This window comes from Ixodes scapularis, unplaced genomic scaffold (assembly GCF_016920785.2).
Source record: "Ixodes scapularis isolate PalLabHiFi unplaced genomic scaffold, ASM1692078v2 PGA_scaffold7__128_contigs__length_106722199, whole genome shotgun sequence".
In the NCBI taxonomy this organism is placed as follows: domain Eukaryota; kingdom Metazoa; phylum Arthropoda; class Arachnida; order Ixodida; family Ixodidae; genus Ixodes; species Ixodes scapularis.
This window is the reverse complement of record NW_024609882.1, coordinates 80838622-80858112: the sequence shown is the minus strand read 5'-3', so window position 1 is coordinate 80858112 and position 19491 is coordinate 80838622. Positions and strand designations below refer to the sequence as shown.

The 19491-nt window shown below is 44.4% G+C and overlaps 1 protein-coding gene across 1 annotated transcript in view; it reads right to left on the bottom strand.

Moving 5' to 3' along the window:
* LOC120844229 overlaps positions 1–18768 on the bottom strand; it is a 92352-nt gene extending 73584 nt beyond the window's left edge. Inside the window, exon 1 of the mRNA XM_042286290.1 lies at positions 18637–18768. Coding sequence (XP_042142224.1) covers positions 18637–18768 — 132 coding nt within the window. The remainder of the gene's footprint in view (positions 1–18636) is intronic.
* Between the last annotated feature and the right edge of the window lie 723 nt (positions 18769–19491).

Genomic DNA, 19491 nt, shown 5'->3' with positions numbered 1-19491 from the left:
ATCCTGTGCGCTCGTTCAATGCTTGTAGCTTCAAGCTGTATATCGAACTTTTCGGCGAACAAAGATAGTGCTCTAGCCGCAAGGTAATACGAACCGACGAGAAGACGACGAGAAGGTTCGGGAGGAAAACCACAGCTGCGAGAAAGGAACTCGAGGACGGCAGAACGATTCTTGATCTTGACGGTGACAGACACCCATCTATTTGTTACGCAATAAAGGATCTTACAACTGGTGACACTGTCACAGGAACAACCGAGGCTGCCCTACGATGAGTAACGAAGATTCAAGTGGGTAACTGCCAAACCCAGCCTTCACTGCTGGTGAGCCGAACCTCGCTGCACTTGGATCACTACCTACCTTTGGCTTCGCGTCAATGACCTTTGAGCTTCCTGAACTCTTGCCGGCAGACTCGGAATTATGGTTTATTCATATTGAAGCCCTTCTTCGAGCAAACAGGATAACAGCTCAAAAGACCAAGTACGACTATGTGGTCGCAGCCGTGCCACAAGCCACCGCAGAAATCGTTCGGGATGTGCTCCGCGCACCTCCCCAGGATGTTCCTTATGACACTCTCAAGACAGAGCTCATCCGCCGTACAACAGCTTCTGAGCAACGCAGGCTACAACAACTCCTCACAAGTGAAGAACTGGGAGACCGCAAGCCGTCCGATTTGCTAGGGAAAATGCAACAGCTCCTAGCAGATAAGGAGGACACATTAGACATCTCCATTTTTACAGAACTATTCCTACAGTGCCTTCCCCACAGGTCAGAATGATTTTGTCCACGGTGGGCGATTGAACCCTTGATGCTCTTTCTAGAATGGCAGACAAAATGATGGAAGTTAGGACGCCTGCTGTGTTTGCCACACATCGTAATTCATCTCCTACGCCTCCTTCGTATCACTCTGAAGTGGCTACGCTGAGTGAAGCAGTTCATCCACTCTCCGCCAAGGTTGAGCAACTCCCAACTGAAGTATCCGTTCTGCGAGAATCAGAGCGTTCCCCGTCAAGACGCCAAGAGCGTTCGTCATCCAATGGCCGTCGCAGTACTCTATCTCAGTCAGCCTCGCCTCCAGCCGATCAGCTCTGCTGGTGTCACTGGAAATTTGGCGAGCAGGCTAACAGCTGCGTGCAGCCTTGTTTTCTCACGGGAAACGACAGGACCAATCACTGACGACGGCAAGTGTAATGGATTTGCACGCGAGCCGTCATTCTACGTTACCGAGAAGAAAACAAAACAGCGTTTTCTTATTGACACAGGTGCTGAAGTCTGTGTGTTTCCTCCAACATTCCAGGATCGCCGCAACCGGCTCGACTTTACATCCTTAAGAGGGGTAAACGTCTCGGCAATCACAACTTATCGAGAGAAGTCCCTAACTCTCAATCTTGGTCTCCGTCAGACATTGCTTTGGATATTTCTGGTTGCTGACGTTCGGCATCCAATCATCAGAGCCGACTTCTTCCGCTTCTTCAATCTTATCGTGGACATGAGGAGCCAACAACTCCTGGATGATGAAACGCACCTACGCGTCCAAGGTATTGCATCCAGTTCGCCTGATCTCAGTCCGACGATTCTCAATCTGAACCTTGAGCCGATATTGGCTAAGCTCTTAACGGACTTTTTATCCTTGACCACTCGTTGCACCACAGACACTCCCATTAAACTTTACCAGGTGACGCACAACACTACAACAACTGGACAACACGTGTTTGCACGTCCATGCCGCCTCGCACCTGAGCGTCTAAAAGCTGCAAAGCCAGATTTCGAGCAAATGCTGGAACTATTCGACCATCGTCCACTAACTGGTCATCTCCTCTGCAAATGGTGTCAAAAAAGAACGGTGACTGGAGACCTTGCGGGGAGTATCGGGCTCTAAACAACATCACCGTGCCCGATCGATACCCTATACCTCACATTCAAGATTTCACTGGCACCATTGAAGGATCCACCGTTTTTTGAAAACTCGACCTTGCACGAGCATACCACCAGATTCCCGTGGAACCGGCCGACATCCCGAAGCCCGCCGTAGTAACACCTCTCGGCATGTTCGAATACCTACGCATGCCATTCGGTCTTCGAACCGCGGCCCAAACATTTCAACATTTAATGGACCAACTGCTCCGAGGACTGACCTTCTGCTTCGTCTACATCGGCAATATTCTCATCTTTAGTCCAAACAAGAAGCTCCATGAAGAACACTTGCGAAAATTGTTTGCTCGACTGGACGAATATGGAATTACAATCAACCCCACCAAATGTGAAGTGGGAGTATCTGAGCTGGATTTTCTTGGACATCACCTGGACCACCACGGTATTCACCCGCTCAGGTCTCAAGTTCAGGCAATTGGAAACTGCCCTCCTCCGACTTCGGTGCGGAAACTTTGTGAGTTCCTAGGCCTTGTAATTTTGTATAGGCGATTTATTCCGCACTGCCGCCACAATTCTCCAACGACTAAACTCACTTCTCCGTGGATCAAAGACGAAGAATGATAAAATTACGTGGAATAAAGCCGCCGAAATTGCGTTCACTCGCATCAAAAAATAACTTTCGAAGGTTACTCTGCTATCTTATTCTAAGTGTGGCACTCCAGCTTCACTTATGGTAGACGCATCCGATACCGCTGTGGGAGCGGTGCTCCAACAATTCGTTGATGAACATTGTAGACAAGTTAATTTTTTTTTGAAGACATTGTCGCAAACTGAAACACGTTATAGCACATTTGGCCGTGAGCTCCTTGGTATCTACCTTGCTATCAAACATTTCCATCAGTTTCAGGAAGGTCGAGATTTTTTTATTCTTACCAACCACAAGCCTTTGACATACGCCTTAACATCTAGCAACACATCGTATACAGCACGTGAGATCCGACAAATGGCCTATATTTTAGAATTTACGCACGACATACATTTTGTTAGAGGCCAACAAAACACAGTGGCCGATGCCTTTCCAAGAATTGCGATAAACACCTACACACCTGAGCGACACTCCATCGACTTAACAGCTCTTGCTATGACGCAGAAGAATGATGCGGAACTGAGGCAATTTCAGGAGTCCTCGTCTCTAGTGCTTGAAGAGGTGTCTCTGCCATATTGCCCACAACCCCTGATCTGTTATGTCTCTGGTCCCGCTCCTGGACTTTACCTAACACCTGCATATCGTAGGGTAGCCTTTGACGCCCTTCACACACTCTCTCATCCAGGCATCAAGGCAACACAACGCTTCATCTCAACGCGCTACATGTGGCAAAAAATGAATGAAATGTCAGACACTGGGAACGAACATGCTTGAGCTGCCAACGTTCCAAGCTAGGTCGTCACACCGTCACACCCTTGGCTGCATTCACACCCCCTGACGACCGATTTGACCATGTCCATCTCGATTTAGTCGGTCCCCTTTCATCTTCTGGAGGTTGTCGATATATTTTTACTTGTATCGATCGCTTTACACAATGGCCTGAAGTAATGCCTATCACAAATATCACCGCAGAAGTTTTCACCCAAGCATTCTTGTCCACTTGGGTTAGTCGTTACGGAGTACCATCGACTGTCACAACTGATCAGGCCAGACAGTTCCAGTCGTCTGTCTTCGAAAACTTATCAAAACTCCTAGCCATTCACTACATTCACACAACCGCCTACCACCCGGAAGCCAATGAAATTGTGGAAAGATTTCACCGACAGTTAAAGGTTTCTCTGAGAGCGACCGATTCATCATCGACTTGGTCAGAGAACCTTTCTCTTACTATGCCTGGACTTCCCACAGCGATCAAGGATGATGTTGCGTGCAGTGCTGCCGAGCTTGTTTATGGGACTACTCTGCGACCACCAGGGGATTTCTTTTGTTCTTCCGCACAAACAACAACGCCTGATCCCCTTGATTGCTTATACAGACTTCGTGCAGCGATGCAGGCGATTAAACCATGCAGCCCGAGAGAACAACGTCAACCCCATGTATTCGCCAGCCCCGACCTAGCAACCTCCTCGCACGTCTTTGTACGTCGGGATGCTGTGCGCAAACCATTACAACATCCATGTGACGGCCCTTTCAAGATTCTTCACCGTGGTCCAGAGCCTTTTACACTTGATATTAAAAACAAAAAGGTGGTCGTTTCCTTGGACCGTCTTAAACCAGCTTACATTGATGAGGCCATCCCAAAACGCACGAGCTCAAATATCACAAGTTCAGCGTCAAGCAGTTTCCCTTCCGCTGCTATTAAGCATGCCCAACGAACTGTTCGTTTTGATCTCGGCAAAGCTCCAGGCCTGCCATCACGACACGCTCCTACAATTGATATCGCTCGAGGCCCCTCTGAGGCGCCTCAACGCTAAGGGGGAACCCTGTAGCGGCAAGGTAATACGAACCGACGAGAAGACAACGAGAATGCTCGCGAGGAAAACCGGAGACGCGAGAAAGGAGCTCGAGGACGGCAGAACGATTCCGGATCTTGACGGTGACAGACACCCATCTATCTGCCACGCAATAAAGGATCCTACAGTGCCTTTGCCTTGGATATTACCATGTCTTAGCCGCCAAGTTTGGCAAACAGTAGGTGAGCAGAGTGTTCCGGCGTGATAGATTTTCCAGTTCTTTTTGACGCAAAGTTGCTGTTCTAAGCTGCTGATTGAGTCTATGGTTTGGCGATTTTAGTTCTCCAAGTTCTCCCCTCAATTGTTTAACTATAGCCACATCGCTCTCACTTAAAACCATACAAGAAAATAAGCCCTCCTTTTTTTTTAATGCGGTTTGCATAAATTTGATGGCTTTCAGCTCGTAAATTACTGTTTTTTGTTCATTGTGCCTACTAGGAATCAGTTTCATTGCTTCAACTAGTTGATCTTCTTGCGCGGCAGAAAGAGGGCGGGATTTAATTCAACGTCACCGCATACAACTAAAAACAAGAAATAGAAAGCATAATTGTTTATAAGCACGAAACCTCTACGGAATCGGCAGGTCAACACGCGTGATCTCCGGTTAGCATATACAAGATGGGCTGGAACCAACAGGAGAACAACACGAAATCTAGAACGTATAGGGAAGCTGGCACCAACCTGCATGAGCAATAGAAAACAAAAAGGCGTGGAAGGCACTGCCATTACTGTGCCGGTTCCACGACCCAAGCCGAAACTGACGAGTTCTGCCCTTCGTAGGCTGAACACTCCAAGACTGTATTATCAAGGTTCGTAGGCTAGAATCAGACACTGGCCAGAATCGGGTGCCGGACACGTTGCGTAAGTGGTGCCGTCCAGAAAATCCACTTTGAAGACGAAAACAGGAGTAGGCGATGTTGGGGGATGTTCCGTGGCTTTGCTGATGTTGCGTTGCGATAGGAATGAAACGCCACAACACAGACCGGCACGACCAGTAGAAAACGAAAATGAGTTAAGGGCGCCACCATGACTGTTCCGGTTCCACGCTCCATTTGTTGTAATAGTGGCGTATCTTACAAAACAATTGTCCTGTTCCTTGCAGTGTATTGTGTGGACCCAGTTCATTGCAGTGTTTGTTTAGACGCGCGACTACTCTTGGTTCATTGGCGAGCAGTTCCTTCAAAGCTAAGCTCTAGAACTGCGAGTGTGTTATGCTTTTAAGTTGACGATGCGTACCGACTCGAACAAGAAGTCACAAATAAAGTTATTTCAATTATCTCAAAAGGAGGACTCCACCAACGCTGACGAGGCTAGAAGATCCCAGAATGACGAGATTCGCAGACTGTGATTGTCTGCTTCGATGTGCTACCCACAGAAGAACCAACGGACAAGCTCGAAAATACCTCCGTACCACGATGGGCCGTTACGTCATGCTCAAATGCAATGTGCGCGATGATCCGGGAAAGGAACTTTAATCACTAAAGCTACCAAGTAAAAAAAGAGAAAAAGAAACTAGAACGTTGTGCAGTATAGAGACTCGCATCGTGCCAAACGAATCGTAAAAAAACTTTCGGAACATTGTCCGCTAAAACCAAGACCCGGCTGTGCGGACAATGCGCCGAAGCTCGGCGCATGTCTTCGGCACCTGAGGAGGTAAGTTCCCACCATTGATGCCTTACCTTGGACGAAGTATTCGACGCGTTTAGGGGTTTTGTAGGTCTGAAGTAGTTCTCAGATTTATGAATTAGGCTGGTCCAACATGTACCCCCGAAGATGCGCCCACCATACCTTCGGCAATTTTTTTTCGGAAATCTAGTGCTCTTTAGTTTTAGTCAAGGGAACAAGGAAGGAATGTCGATCCCCTATAAGTATGTTTTAAGAGGTAACGCAGTTACCACTCGACGGTGAGACGTATGACCTACTCGCTGCTCACTGCGTGTCCTCAAAAACAAGAAAAAGCAATAGAGAACCTGAAGTGTTAACTCCTGAAAGGTATAAAAGAGTCTAAAACTACAAGTAGGAAGACGAAAAAAGAAAAACACAAGGTTCTCTTGCAACTCTATTTTATTCGGAAAGAACACGTGCCATATGTAGGCCACAACGCCAGGCTAGTAATCATGATATCGGCGCATAGCACATTTGATAAAATCAAAGTCTTTTTTTTTAATTTAAAGGGCGATTGCTGATACACACGCAACCTTTGTTCTTCGCCTGAATTCAAATGCCTCATTCAGTTCTCTGCCTATTTTATTTCTATATATAGCAAAAATCTTAACATCATGCAACACCGGTAAACAGAAGTATTAACGACAGCGAACTCCGAGATGACCAGACAGGCTAGTTCGCGTTGCAGCAGCATTTTCACGGGCACGGTCATTTATACATCTGCCCGTGTAACCAATATACCCCTCCTGTCTCCCGCCCCCAGCCCTACATGACAGATTAATCTAAACAAATGCGTACATCTCCCGAAAGTTCCTCCATTATTTTTGTTTACCTCTGCACACCCTTCATTATGCGTCATATTTGAGCACGCTACATTACGCCATTCTGCGTTTAAAACAAATAACAAAGACCGAAGTCAGCTGCTTGATTGTTTTTGTTATATGGTGAGGTGTCCAAACCTTTGAACATGGCTTGAACAGTTATTTACTGTCTAATATAGTTATCAGATTGACAATGAGTGCATTTGTTGTGTCTAATCATCGTATTGAACAAATCGCAAAATCTGATTGAAATTTGTTTGTTTTTTTTTCATTTTACCGGGAAAAACGAACAAATCATTTTCCCGCTGAACGTAGCGGTTAATTGTTATGCTATTGAGCGAAGTATTGCGTTCCACTGTTTTATAATATCGGGACGAGAGCAAACAGTTTTAGATATTTTCCTTCAGGAGAAACGCAGTCCTGCGAACTTCAACTTTCGCGTAAAGGTAGTCTCATTAATATAAACCGGTGTAAAAAATAAGCATGATGGTTTGATCGTGACTTATATCATGACTTAAATCATGTTTTGATTTGAACGAATAGAAACATTATATTTTACTTTGTCTTTCCCAACACAGGCAGTCTCACGAGCAATCTCTATAATAGCTATTGTCTTCAGGATAAGAAAGTTCCATTAAAAATAATAATTCCTTCGTATAATATTCAAAACAAAATTATCTGGAACAGTGTAAAACAAAGTATTCCTTGCACGTAACAAATGAAATTCCAACTTAAAAAAAAAAAATTTCTTTGCACATTAAAAAGACTGAAGAGGAAGATGTGATTGATTCTGTTTTCTCACGCGCTCAGTATGTGAAAGCACATTAGTGAATATAGAGTTTACTTCATTGCCAACGAAAGTTGTCTTCACATATTTTTCGTGATGCATATAACCTAAACAATTATGCCATGTAAACATTTCTCAGCTAGAAATCTGGGTGCTGTCTCTAAAGTTTATAGTGTCATTTATTTGGATTAGGAGCCCTTGACGCAGCCAACACTGCACGGGGTATCTTGAGATATTCGTTGTATGAAATAGGCGTGTGCTGTATTTTGGAAGTGAGGAAAGTCGTTAATGCCATGCCAACCTATATTTCTTTTATCTATTCACTCTAATTTTATTCAAGGAAATATTTTAAGATCTTAATTATGTTATAAAAGCCACGAAGCTCTCGCCCGTAATGTTTACGAATGAAAGAGATCTATTTTTAGTTCTAGAAGCTTCTTTAAAATATATTCTGTAATATAACAGACATAGGCAGCAACCGCATGGCAAATCAATATTTTATATCTTAGAAAAGAAAACATGAATCTCAAGCTGTCTTTTTTTCTTCTTTAAGCTTTCATTTCCTGGATTGAATGTACAAACGATTGAAGTAACGCAAAAAGATTTACGTCAGAGAGACGCTAAACACAAGCCTAACTCCCTCAGGTTAAAAGATTAGCCGAACTCTCTGGCGAGATACAGCACTACGAAGATCTATTCAGCCTACTGAAAATATTCAAATAAATAAAAAATACAAATATAACAATTTTAGACCTGGTTCAATCTATTCGGGATTACTTGATATTATAAATCATCAATTTATCCTCGTAAATGATTTAGCAAGATAAGTTCAAAATGCCCAGTTGTTTGCAGATGACATTAGGCTCTTTTTCTTTTTTAATGCTCCTATTCCTGTAGACTGAAAAACTTTGCAGGATGATGTGCCGCGCGCAGTTCAGTGGCGTAAAGCATATAGCTTCTCTCTGAACCTTCTGAAAACAAATGTCTTCTCCCTGTGCATACGTCGTAATGTTTTACATAACAATCATGCATTGAAACTAACTTCAATCAAACGCAACTTTGTTGTAAAAGACCTTGGGGTGAGCATAGATAATGGACAGATGTTTATTTCGTATGTGTCTTCTATTGTTGGCAACCCAACAAAGATGATGGGGACTGATATCTCGCACCACAAAGCAATTCAAAAGTCATGCCCGTATTATTCGTTTATTTTTGCGTTTTTGTTAGGTCAAGTTTTGAATTCGGTCCTACAGCTTGGAAAACACATTCAGCACCCGGCAGTACCGGGTCCTGGTCTGTATCCAGTTCAAAGACAAATTACGGGCTACAGATGCTTTAGAATGAATTAAGCACGTTGATGGCCATTTAAAAAAAAAAAACAACTTGTTCACAATGGCTTTATAAACTGAAAGGTGTTACACCTTTTCTTCTTATAATGTCGCAAACATAACTGGTTTTATTCCAGTCGCGATATTTTTTGCAGTTTTTCTGCCCGACAAGGTGAGAAATGTGGGGGCAGGGGTCCTTCAAGTTCCATTACTGCAGCTTTTTCTCTGTACCCTTATCCACCCCCCCCCCCCCCACTTTGTACCCTGTTTTTTAAATAAAATAAACTTAATGCAATCGAATAATCGTTGACAATAGTCCCCATGAATCCCTTATCTTGGCTTTTGCTTCCGTAGGTGTTCTGTTGCGCGTGTTGCCTCCAATATTGCTCTTTGTTGATCTTAAATTATTTTATTGTGCCCCACAATTTTTATGTGCGGCTCAGAATTCATTCCATGCTAGATGGGAAGCACTAACCTGTAGTGCACTTTTTGTCCGGTAGGCATATTTTTACGGCGCAGTCGATAGACTCCCTAGCAACGCCGCTCACGCCGGATTGGATGCTCGCGGAAATAAACGCTGCGCAGTCACATATAGCAACGTGCGGGAACTTCTATTTCGGATTCAGTCGGCGCCTATGTCACTGTGGAGCGTGTTAAGCAAGGTCCCCCCCCCCCCCCCCCGCCCCCCGCGTTCACGCCGCTTCGCGACGAGTCTGCGGCTGCTCATTACAGAACTATAAACCCACTTGGCCACCCTTCCCGCCCCTCCTCCCCCTTTTCCCTGAACACTCTTCTTCGCGGCGTCCAGCGCTGCCACCCAAGCCCCGCTATCCCCATTGCACATCCGGAAAGGGATGTGCAATGGGAATAGCGGAAAGGGATACCATTTAGTTCAATGGGGATAGCGGAAAGAGATACCATCTAGTTCAACGAAGATTCGTCTACCACATTCATTTTTTTTCAGTGTTAGTAACAGAAAAATAAATATCCTAAATATCGCCAAATATCACAACAGAAAAAAAAATGTTGGAAAGAAAAAATAAAGTAAGCCCAAACAGTGGATCGAACCAGCGTCAAGCTGTGTATGAGGGATGCAACTTGCCACTAAGCTACACTACCGATTTGGAAACTCGTTGTAACCGTTGACTATATTCACGGCGGCAGCGTACATCTCAACGAGTGGGCCAATGTGGCGTGAGCCCCATTGCTATGGGGTCTATCGCCTGTGCTCTAACAATACACGTTTGGTAGATTCCGCAAGATATACGCCCGAGCATTTAAAAATTCAGGAAGGTGGTCACTGCTGCAGGTGTCGCGTACCCCAATCCTTACGTTTTTTTTTTACAGATTTTCGTCAGGCACTGATCGCAGTAATGGAAGCTGCAGTGGCGTAGGCCGCGGGGGGGTTAGGGGGGGTTGAACCCCCCCCCCCTCTCCCCTCGAAATGCCAAACCTAACCCCCCCCACCCCCTCCTCCGGGGACCCTCTCCCTCCCCCACTCACGCCGTCGGTTTTGCACGGGGCATGGAGCGAAGGGGGAGAGCGGGCTATCTCCAACTTATATGCTTTCGGGAAAAAGTGTTCGCGGAGTAGAAAATGCTCAAATAAATAAAATACGCAATATTTCTTCATTCATGTTTATTTGGTGGGATGCAGAACCTGACCTCAGATATATCGAGAACGGATATTTAGAAACATTTGTGGGTAAAGGATGGATATATGAAGGCCAAGTATAACGAACTATCCTCACTAGAATACACACTTTAATAAACCAAACCGAACATAAGAAAACGAACACATGATGATAATGTTAAACAATGTCAGTGATGTAAGTAATATTAAATTATTTGTAAAAACAACTGCACTGTAATCAACGGGTGGCGCTGCGCTCACGCACACGTTGAGTACTTATGAGAATTACGTGCTTTCGACTAGAAATTACCACGAATAAAAAATTAAGTGGGACTAGTTATTTCAAAAAGCAATTTACAGGCTCTCTTGATCATCTCCTTTATGCCAAGCGCCTACACATTAAGATGCAGCCGCCTGCGTTCACGGACGTCCTCCGCATGAACTTCAATGTCGCGGTAAAGATTCAAAAGTGATAGACCGTACAGTCGCTCATTCGAAGTGCACGCTCTCAGGTATGTTTTCAACCGTCGCAGTGGAGAGAACGAGCGATTAGTTTCCGCCGTTCTTACGGGCAGAGTATATAAGATCTTGAGGAGACGATGGAGGTTTGGGAATAGGGCCTCCGGACAGAGGGCGACCGCCCGTAGCGCAGATGTGACGGGCGTTTCACATTTCTCCCTTACAAATTCTGCAGCCCAAATAAGCTGCTCGCATGGGAGTACAGGAACTGAAACCAGGCCTGAAAAGAGCTCCAAACTCTTCACCGCCGCGAGCTGCCCAGCTTTCCAAGATCTTTGCAGGCAGAAGCGTCGAAACTAATTACAACGTACGCCGGTTCTTTCAAAAATGTCCCATGTAACTGTGTGATCAGGTAAAAAAGGAGGAACACGGAGCGCTTAAAATGCTCTTTCGTGCTTCCAGCGGGAATGTTAGAGCGGTGATGTTGCCGACTTGTTACTCGCGGCATGTGAAATTCAACTTCCGCTGTCTCGGCCATTTTAATGGCGGCTTGGAATATTGCCTAATGTTTGTGGGTAAATGCTTGCTCTAATTGTTCAGCGTCGTTTTCTTTTCCTTCTTCGGCATGTGTTGCTGTTTATTTTTTGTGACCGTATAGCTATTCTTTTGGTTTGACTGGCCGGCACGCGTTGGTAATGCAGTGCTACCTCAAAACGCGGAGGGAGTTGTGTGCTGTGAGGAAGCTTTTAAGGTTGGAGGGTCTCAATTACGGCAACGGTAGAACAGTGAGCCACCACGCCCGTATTCTTCTAAATGAAGCCTGCTCCGTTTTCAAAAATGACAATGCAACTTTACCCGTTCCATCTGCAGCGCCTCGCTAATATTTTAGTGAGCGTCCGTACAACCGAGTTCACACTGCTTCGTCACTGGGTAAAGGGGGGGGGGGGGATAATGCCGTTGAACCCCCTCCGAAATAAAATCCTGGCTACGCCACGGGGCAGCCGGTTTTCCGACATCCATCCATCATGCTTGGCCTTTCCCTTTCACGAAGCGAGTGTGGGCAGCAGTGCAAACAGCCAGTCTGCAGAGGGCGTAAGCGCAGGACTGTACACGACGTCACTGACTACAAAAGCTGTGCCACTGTTGTTCGTCGTATTTTTTACCTTTTGGCGAGGTCGGCTCTTTGCGCCAAAAAGGTACCTATCTTTGTGTTTCAGGTATCACCCCTGCGCTCCAGTAATCTAATGGAACCAGAATGGACACACATCTTGCAATTGAACTATCAAATCACAAAAAAAAACGAGGACCACGGGCCAACAACCTCATTTAATTGTGACACCGAAAGATCAACGCGATGTCAAGGAAAGCCAACGCGAACGTTTACACTTTTATAGACTTGGTGAAGAAGAATGAGGCATTGAGAAATATATTTTTGCTGCAACATGCAAACGTTGGTGAGTTGCGGGCTAGTGGCACAAATACACCAGCCAATATCGCGAACTGTCTGAACTGAAGTATCTGGGTTCTGGCGCTATGATTTTTTTGTTTGAAATTCTGAAAAACGCTAAAACAATTTAAGGTATTCAATTTTTTTTTGGTATAGAGATTGTATGTCTGCCTGAACATGTAGAGTGATGATAAAGTCATAATCGCAAACCTCTCTCTCTTCGTTGTTTTATTTCACCCCAGGAAAAAACTTTCCTTTCTGCGAATGACCTTTCGAAAGAAGCGTGTTTGAGACCTCATTTTGAATAGTTTGTTTAAAAAGGTTTCTAAGGTTGAAGTACCTTGCGTCGTCACAGAACTAAGAGAAGCTCCTGCTTTAGAAATGCAATCAAAAACCAAAGAAAAACTTTCAAAACGCTTGTAAGAGGAAAAGGTTTCACACAAACGGTATAGAATGCGGAAGATTGTTAGCAAACGGGGTGTTATGTAAGCGGGCGTTATTTAAATTGGCTTATTTGACCCCGGTTTAACTGCAACGGGCACTTCGGGAAAAGGTTAAAGCAAGATGGCTCCAAGTGCACAAGAACTTCCGGGAATAGGCTAGCACGCCATTGGTTTAAACGAAAATTAGTGGTTTTTGCCTACACCCCCCACAATCCCGTGGCACACAGACGTACTTCACCACCATTCCAAATGTATATGCGTATGCAAACACATCAAGGAGGTTTCGCAGTTCGTATCCGCTGCCCCGCAATGCACCACGCAACCCGCTTTACGCTCCGGAATTAAACAGACGAGGTTAACGAAAACTATGCACAGTGGCGGCCCCTTCGTTTCGGAGAGCGTAGCCGCAGGTGCTACATAATGTGCGAAAACTCACTTTTATAAATTTTTTTACGACACTATATTACGACGGTCCGTGTTAAAAGAAAACGACAAGAACTAAAGTCAGAAGCTCCACTCTTTTTCGTCAGGTGGTTAAGTGTTCGAAAGATCCAACATCGCTTACACATTTATTTACTGTTTACGTTTCTGATTGAATGAATAATAAAATGATTGGCTGAGTCCGATCGCCGTGGTGATCGACTTGCTAAATTTAGGAATGGGGGGGGGGGGGGGTAATGTTTCCTGCTGGACTTAACGAAAAAATGCATAAAACATTTTTCAGCCAAATGTAGGGGGGAGATAATTCCTAAGTTAGGGGAGCACCGTGACCCAATGTTTTATAATATCCGAACCGTCCCAAGCAGTTCTAAAATTATTGTGTCTCTAAACAAACAAAAAATCGTTCAGCCTTTCCATTGTCGTGAAGAAGGAAGACCAGCGGAGCTGTACTCGATACACTGTGTGCTTCTTCTTCGTCGTCGTCTGTTTTTCGCGCTGTTTCCTGCGATGAATTCCCACCAACGCGCACAAGTATCCATTCTTTTATTATAGCTGGAAAGGTTCGCGCCATCTACGAGCGACGGCGGCAACCAAACTGGTTGTGTGCTTGCCGCCGTCGCTTATAGATGGTGGTAGCTGTCCAGGTAAGTTTGTGTCTACATACCGGACACGATTCTGGGGAACCTAGCACTTAACAGCTTCGCTGTAAAAAAGACATAGCGTAACCTATACCTTGATTCATATAATGTTTTTAATGGGAGAAAGTTTAGCATTAAAATTAATTACATGCCTTTCCTAAAATATAAAATATACAACCCGGAAACCATTTACTTTAATAAATATTTCCCAAATTGGACACTTTCAATACACAACAAGTCATTGCGTTTATAAATATCCTAAATAAAAACGTATGGGATAGTGGATACAAAGTTGCCATTTTCTCTACCAAAAGCAAATCGCACTGTCAAGTGTATTTGCCTGTGCACATACAAAAGTCCGGCAACGAACATATGATTATTTTTCTTTTATTTCTCGCTCAACATGGAAAAGCCCAGTAGTGAACATAGGGTTTACTTCATTACCACCGAAAATCGCCTGGACGTGTTCCGCGTAATCCACCTAAATATTGATGCCATGTAAACCTTTCTAGGCTAGCAAGTATGGCTGTTGTTTTGAAATGTCATATTAACATGTTTCGGGATACTTACTTCTTTACCCAGCCAACTCTGCGCTGCATAGCTGAAATATTCGTTGGGTGGAATAGGCATGGGCACTGTTCTTGGAACTGAGAAAATTTCCGTATTCCATGGTAACCAATCCTTTTTGTTTTGTTTCTTGGTTCTGATTTTATTGGTAAGCAAAAACCCTGCATGATTTTTTTTTGTTTCTTTTGTTTTTGCACAAAGCACTAGCTTTCAATCTGCGGGCGCGAAGAGACATCTTTGCGTACTGAAAGCTTTGTTAAAGCTTTCAGTACGCAAACTTCATTTCCTGGAATGCAATGACAAACGTTTGAAGTAACAGGAAAAAAAAAAGTGTTTCAAAGGCGCTATTAACAAGCCGCATTCGCTCACGCTCAGAAGTTAGCCGGACCATTAGGCAAGATAGAACAATGCGAAGATCTAGTCAGTCTCCTGAATATATTAAATAAATGAAATAGAAAACCGGTCCCTAGAAGTTATCAGGACACAACGAAGACACCGCTCCCCTCTATCCCGACGTTCAGCATGGAAAAAAATTGGTACTCAGAGTTTTTACGTGGATGTAATCTGAAACGTGTATAGCATATAGGAACACACAAAATTATGCACGAAATTAAAGAAGCAGGTTCTAAATATTTAGTTGATTTTTTTTTCACATAACTACATGTAGCACTTTGTATACTGAGAATGAAAAAAAAAGAGCCCCCAATTCAGCTTAGTTGGAAATTGTATGTTTAATAAGGTAGTTTTATAATAGGGTAAGAAAACCATTAGGGCAGGATAGTGCTAAAACTGAGGGCTTACGTTATCGCAGATTGAACGATGAATTTTCAGGACAGCATTCCTGACACGCAATTCAAAATACAAGCTTCTGAACCTTCTAACGCCGCCAAGGAGCGGTCAGGGTTTTATTGCGCAAACGAAATACTGTAGCATGAAAAAGTATTTATGCTTTGTCGTAAATAATCTTCTGAACAGCTGCTTATATGCAGCTTAACGAGCCCCTGGCACCCCTACATGGTAGACAACGCAACAAGAGATCATTTAATAAACAAATAAATCTAGAAAAACAATACAATGTGCATTTTTATACAATGTTAATAAATCATAGAATGTGCATTTTTTTATTAAATGTTAACGATGCTATTTTTATTAAGTGAAGGGATATCAATTTCTAGCGATGCGATATGATTTAGTAAGTGAGGAAGTGCATGTTTAATTCTTTGATGTCCAAAATTCGTGCGTGATCTTGGTATTTCCCATGGATGTATGTGACGGGTTTGATAAATTGGAATTTGCAAATGAAGGTCAGCGAGGTTCAGAAATGTTTCGGATTTACCTTTTAGGGCCGATTGGTACGTTAATATTAAGCGTTGACTCTAAAGTTTTGACACGTCGGTTATGGAAAATTTATCAAAGAGAGGAAATAATGGTGAGGTCGTAGGAACATTGGCTATTGCACGAAGAGCTTTTTTCTTGATGAGAATATGACACAAACCATGAAATTATGTCCGCTCGCGTCGACTCAGCATGAGTTGTGTTGCACATACCTTCTCCCACCTTTAATTTAACTGAATTGAATTTAAAATATTCATTAATAAAGACCCGGTTCGGGGCACGACATAGTGGAAAGGGCGATGCATTGAACAATGCAATAGAGACACATAAGTCAACAATAAAAAATGAAAACAGCGGAAGCCACACATCCACTAAATATAAACGAGTTAATATGAGATAATAAACCTGTGTTGCATCAGTGGCGCTAACGATGGAGGCTGGCAGTTGGTTACGTTCAGCGACAGCATAAGGAAGTAGTGATTAGTAAATTGCCTTAGCTTTACCGTAATTGTTTTTGCCTGGCCAATAGTTAATTAGGAGGGATGCTATTGTATTTGTGGGTGATAGGAGGGCTCTCTTTAGTTATGAGCAATGGTAGTAAATTTTATGCAGAATGTAAAGTTGAGAGAGCTTCCTCGCATTTTGAAGATATGGAATTATAAGTTGATTGTCTAGAATCGAAATACTAGTGGAGTAGGGATACGATGATAAGATGAATCGGGAAGTTCAATTTCGGGCTGACTAGGTAACCTTTTGGACATCAGAAAGTGCGTCACGTAAATTATGTTTCATGTCTCCGACTGCCTGAGAGGCTTCTGCGGCAGTGGTGTCAATGTCGTGTTTTCATGAAAGGTTAGGCGTTTGTTTTATTCCAAATGTTTATACATTATAGATCGGGGGTGGCCAAGCTGCGAGCTGAGTGCAGCTTTTCGCGTGTTAAAGTGCGGCTTCCGGCTCCCTCCGCCCTCTCCCCCGTCTTCCTCCCGCTCACAGGAGCACTTTCCCAAAAAGAGAAGTGGAACGCGTCCTAAATCGAAAGACAGATAGCGGTTTGGTAGTCTTGTGCTACTGCTACTATATGTACAGTTGGACTGCTTTTGACTCGGATAGGTTAAAAGTAGTTCGAGTTTATTGATCTAGAAAAACGTACCCCCCCCCCCCCCCCGCCGCGGCCCTTGGAAGTATCGTGGTTTTGTTTGCGGCTCTTAGGCCAGGTCAGCTTGGCCACCCCTGTTGTAGATGATTCACGTGCCGCTCCTCTCGTGCGCTGGCATCTGGATAGCTTTTCTTCACGGAGTCTCAGCTAAGACGCTGATTTTAGCAAGCTCGCCCGGGTGTCTTACCTGCGCATTTATTTATTCTAAAAGACAGTGCTCTTGTCTCCTAAAATTATCATGTTTATTGTATACAAAAAATACAAAAAAATTCGCTCTAAAGAAAGTGTCCTAACTTCTAGTTTTATCGGTGAAGTTCCTTTATGGAAAAGTAAAAAAAAAAAGAAGTCCGTGGGCCTTTTTGAGATTTTTAGGAGTGAACTGATTAATTGACTAGTTATTAAATGGCGATGAATATAGAAGCTATATTTTATTTTGATCGTCATTATTGACATGCGTAAGACAAAACTGACAGTGACTGAAGATAAAAGGCAAAATAATATTTTAGGTGATAGTAGTATGAGGTAACCTAGTAGGAACCGGTAGAGATGTGACATCGGAAACCCTTCACCTGAATTCAGGCCCAGGATTCTGTCTTTCTCAAATCCCTGTGCTCGGGCCTCGGCATGGAATCTCATCAAGTTCCTGTTCGGTTTACAGCGTGCAGTGATGGAACCTGGCATTTATTTTTGTTTTAATCTTTCTTCAATCGAAATTCTGAATAAAATGTATTACCGGTACAATTTGCATTCCATACTTTTATATGTACCTGCATGTATAATTCACTTAAAGGCACCATGAAGCGATTTTGAAATCGAATTTCATCCACCGCATGTCGTAAAAGGTGTGGAAAGAAACACAAAAACACAAAAGGGGGAGCCACAAAAACATTCTTCGCTATAGAACGTATAAAAGAAAACCGGACTCTTTCGGTCCTTCTTTCCTTGGAAAGCTCTCTGCCTTTTCACACCGATGCATCAGCGAAACCGCAGCACGTCAGGCAAATTCACGTCGCCTATTGGGTAAGAGCCTAACTCACCAGCACCGCGATCATAAACAATAAATAGCTGGCGAATGTTTCCTAAAGGTTTCGTGAAAGAATATTCAGATCCACATCTTGTAGCATAATTAGAGAGATGACGAAAATTGCCGAATGTGATATGTATGTATGTATGTATGTATTTATGCGGCGCTTGCTCTTTGCAACGAGCGTCTGCAAAACAGACACGGCCCCCCCCCCCCCCCGCCCCCCCAGTAAAAAAGAAGAAATTGGAGTATTGTTGCTGCTGGAGTCACCGCACTGGCGCTCCTCGTAGTTAATGGACCGAAACAGCTCGTCAGATCTCCCGAGACTCGTGCCGTTGAGAACTTCCTGAAGTCTCTCCTGAAGCTTGTCTGCCCGTCTTCTTTCCGTCTGGAACTGCCTCTTCAACTCCTTCACCCTAGACAATCCTCTCTTGTCCTGCATCTTGCACTCCTCGATGTTGTCCTGTGCTCTGTGCTTCAGCATCTTTGCTTTCTCTCAAAATCTCACTTCTGGTTGTTTGACACCTCCAGATGGATGGTGAGATCCTTTACGGCATCGTCCAGCTGCGCCTTGAGCTTTGCGCATACGTCCGAACGTTGCCTTGCTTTGCACTGCTCCAGGTCATCTTTGGACTCCTCAATGGCTTTCTGTAGCATGTCCACGCGTTCCTGTGCCTCAGCCTTGCTTGCGCTGAAGCACCTTCTTCTTCATAGTGGGCAGCAGACGCTTGTATAGCGTCAGCGCCGCTTCGTTCTCTGTCACCTTCGTCGCACGCTCTTGCTCAACAAGAGGTGCTTCGTTTGACAAGTGTAGCTTCTCCTCAAGCTCCTGCCACATTTTCTCTGGGGCCTGCCTGTGTTTCTCCTCTTCCTCCAGCAGGTATGCCCCCATCTCCTCTGCCAACGCCTTCCCCTTCTCCGCCACCTTGTTTGCCTCGGAAGCAGCAATGGCGCTACGTCGGGAAGCATCTTCTAAACCATGAATGGTGATGTGCATTGAAGTTATCTTGCCTGCCATTCGCTCGTTCACCCTAAGCAGAGCCTCCCGCTCCTTGTCGGAGTAGTCGATCTGTTGGCACGAGTCTCGCAGCAGCGTCTCCAGCAATGCCTTCTCGGCGAGCGTTACAGGTGAATCGCCCACCAAGCCTCGAGCCTCCGCTTCGCGCACGCCACAAAATTGGTTTCTTCTGTAAATCCAAGAGCTTGCTCAATGCAAGTACCGACGCCTGCTACAGGTTCCAGTGCTGGACACTCGAGAAGCAAATGTTGTACAGTTTCGTCCGCATCACCACATGCACTGCACAGCACGTCCGCTACGTTGGTGTCATATCTTCTTCTGTACAGACGGGTACGCAAGGCACCACTGCGGGCCTCGGCGAG